Here is a 3,421-nt window from a genome sequence, read left to right on the forward strand (position 1 = left end):
GGGGGTGGGTCGCGGCGGGGTCTCCGCCTCTCTCCTCCGCACCTTCACCCACGTGGCCCGGGACTCGGCCCAGAGCAGGGGAGGGCGACGGCTGTGGCTCTTGCCTCCCCCCGCAGGGACAAGAGCATCACCTCCTTCGACCTGTACGTGGGTCTCACCGACCTTCGGGCCGCCGGCGCGCACACTCAGTGGTTCGCCGTGAGCCGTGTGATCCTGCACCCCACCTACCAGATGTGGCACCCCGTGGGCGGGGACGTGGCGCTCATTCAGCTGCAGTCGCCCATCGAGTTCTCAGACGCTGTGCGACCCGTGTGCCTGCCACCGCCCACCCTGCACCTCAACGGCAGCGAGGTCTGCTGGGCCACGGGGTGGGGACTTGTGTCCCCGCAGGGTGAGGACGAGCCCGAGGGGGTGAGGGAGGGGCGCGCGTGGTCCTGGGGTGCGGGCGGAGTGGGCAGTAAGGACGCAGCCCTGGAGAGGCTGGGAGTAACTCCGTGACGTGACGGAGACGGGGGTCCTAACGTGGCCTGGCAGCAAGTGGAAACCTCCCCGCTGACCGGAAGTGGGCATGGGTAGAAGGGGGCGCTTGGCAGTGGTAGAGGGGCTCCCCGGTGGGCGGGGCTCCTCCCTGGCCTTCACTAGGGGCGGACCGGGTGGTGAGGCTGTCTCCACTGTCCTTGGGCTGCTCCCACCTTGAGGACGCCAGCAGCTGACCCCGCCTCCTGTCTGCCTGTCCGCCTGGCTCCCTTCTTGCTCAGGCCGTTCCTCGAACCAGCTACAGGAGGCCCAGCTGCCCCTGGTCCCACCTACCCTGTGCAGGATCCTCTATTCGCGCCCGGCCATCCAGCCCGACATGCTGTGTGCTGGGAACCTGGGGAACCTGAACAGCGTGTGCGAGGTGTGTCCCGCTCGCCGTGGGGTGCGGGCAGATGGGCCTGAGCACCTCCACCAGGGAGGAGCCTGGCCCAGCCCCTGGGGCCGGGTGAAGGGCCTGCACTCCACGATCTTAGCAGACCTCTTCCTTTGCAGGGTGACTCTGGGGGCCCACTGGTGTGCGAGTTCAACCGCACCTGGGTGCAGATAGGAATCGTGAGCTGGGGCCGCGGGTGCACCGAGCAGGTGTACCCGGCAGTGTTTGCCCGAGTCTCCTATTTCTCCAGATGGATTCGCTATTACATGGAGAGAACACCCCTTCCTTCCCAGCCAACCCCCGCCCTTTGCCCTGCTCTGGGGGCCACACTCGGTGTGCTTGTGACCACGCTGGCTGGCCTGGCCATCTCCTGAGGGACATCAGCACCCCCACCCCCATGACCACTCAGGGGCAAGGCTGGGCCCAGATGTGGCCTGCAAGGGGCTGGAGGTAGAGGCAGAGGCAGGCAGCCCCTGGAGCTATGTGATATTAAATGTTCATAAAGCAGAGGTACCGTTGTTTCTCCCTCTCTCACAGCAAGGACCAGGTCCATGGCAGGACCAGTCTCCCAGCAGCCCTGCCACAGCCTAGGAACTGAGGGCTCTCTCGAGGGTGGGGGCACCTGGGTGAAGCTGGGGTGCAGCCCAAGCTGAGGCAAGGCCTTTAACCTGTAAATAGAAAAGTTCTGAAAACATCAAATGTCTTCTTCGGGAAAGCAGAAAATGCGAGCTGAGGGAGGGTGGGTTCAAGGGAGGGACTGACAGACCCAACAGAAGCAAATGTGCTAGTACGGAAAAAAAGGGGTACAGGGGCCTGGTACCTGCATTCCTCATCTGGGATGCAGCCGCCTCGGATCAGAAATACCCAGAAGGATCACGTGTGCTGAACATCCAAGAGCTTGTGTCCCCCACCATTCCTCAGCCACACGCTGCTGTGTTCAGCACTGCAACCCCCCTGCAGTGACTGCAGCACCCAGAAAGGCGCTCTGGGTCCCACAGTCACAGGGTACCGGGTCTGCAGACGTGGTGCTTGGGGTCCTGGAACCCATCTGTAATGGGTACTGAGGGACAAGTGCATCAGAGCATTGCTTTAAATAAAGACTAAAAGAAAATAGGTAACTTCATCGAGACAGATAAGAACAAAATTATACAAAACAAGAAATGACCAGGAGGCAGGCCAGGGATTTAGCTCAGTGGTTCTGTTTCCTGCCTTGCAAGCACAAGGTCCCAAGTTCAATACCTGGTACCAAAAAAAAAAAAAAAAATTACCAGGAGGAAGTTCACTGAAACAGAAATGTAAGAAATCATAAGAGACATACAATTCTATGTAAATACATTTCAAAGGAAGTAACGTTATCAAAACTAACCCCACTTGAGAAAGTTTAAACAAGCCAAACTCCATAAATGAAGTGGGGAAGTTTAGCAGAGAACATTTCTTCCCATAGAGAACCACTGTTTTCCTCAGGAACCCTGCTGATCCAACTGCAGACTCTAGCCAGGCCTAGCGCAGGGACAGAAGAGCCTCCCCATCCTTGCAGGCAGGTGTGGGCACAGCGACATCATCTCAGCTAGCACCAGCTCAGACAGCTCAGCTTATGGGCAGAAACCCAATGAAAAGCAGCAGACAGAGTCCATGCTATTTTCTAAAGCAGTGCTTTGTAATGGAGCAGGGTCTGTTCCAGTCATTTGAATACGAGGAACCTATGGATATAGTTCATCATTTCGATTGCTCCGCAAAAGAAAGGAGTATTAATGAAAAAGCTTTTCATGAATCCAAAACCCATTTCCAATTACAAAATAAGACAGAAATCAGTAGTTTGAGGATGGGGGGTGTGGCACCTGTAAATCTCAGCACTCAGAAGGCTGAGGCAGAAGGCTGACTAGGAGTTCGAGGCCAGCTGGGGCTACATGGGTTCAAGGCCAGCCTGGACTACATGGCAAGATCCTGTCTCAAAACAAATAACAGGCCAGGGATTTAGCTCAGTGGTGCTGCCACCTGCCTTCCAAGGGCAAGGTCCCGAGTTCGATTCCCGGTTCAAAAATAAATACATAAATAAATAACAAAACAAAAGTAGCTTTGCCAGGTTGCTGCCTCAACTTTGCACCTCCATCAGATTTAAAACAAATAAGGAATATACTGAATACTGGAAAACCAATAAAATAATGCAGTAACTTTGAACCTAAGTCCTCACCTCTGTGCATTTTTTAGTCATTTTCTTAGTAGTGAATGAGAAAGGAAACATAAAGTTATACTTGCACAAAACAAACATCAGGAATGGAGTGAGTGGTTGAGGGACAAAACTTGTAAGATGTACCTAAAATAGTAAAATGAGCTGGGCATGGTGGCACATTCCTGTAATCCCAGTGCTCTGAAAGGCTGAGGCAGGAAGATCATAAGTCCAAACCAGCTAGGACAGGCTGTGAAATCTGTCTCAAAATTTTATAAAAGGTGTTGGGGTTGTGGAACTGAGCATATAGTTCAGTGAAAATGCCCCGGGTTTAATCCCCAATC

At 54.6% G+C, this 3,421-nt stretch overlaps 1 protein-coding gene across 1 annotated transcript in view; it reads left to right on the plus strand.

Annotated features, from left to right (window-relative positions):
- Positions 1-1,410, plus strand: part of Prss38 (serine protease 38) — an 8,088-nt gene extending 6,678 nt beyond the window's left edge. Inside the window, exons 3-5 of the mRNA XM_010612054.1 lie at positions 36-391; positions 759-898; positions 1,030-1,410. Of these exons, the coding sequence (XP_010610356.1) occupies positions 36-391; positions 759-898; positions 1,030-1,284 (751 nt within the window). The 3' untranslated portion in view covers positions 1,285-1,410. The remainder of the gene's footprint in view (positions 1-35; positions 392-758; positions 899-1,029) is intronic.
- The last annotated feature ends 2,011 nt before the right edge of the window (positions 1,411-3,421 follow it).

Source organism: Fukomys damarensis, unplaced genomic scaffold, assembly GCF_012274545.1.
Source record: "Fukomys damarensis isolate Sample0158 unplaced genomic scaffold, DMR_v1.0_HiC HiC_scaffold_3, whole genome shotgun sequence".
Taxonomy (NCBI): Eukaryota; Metazoa; Chordata; class Mammalia; order Rodentia; family Bathyergidae; genus Fukomys; species Fukomys damarensis.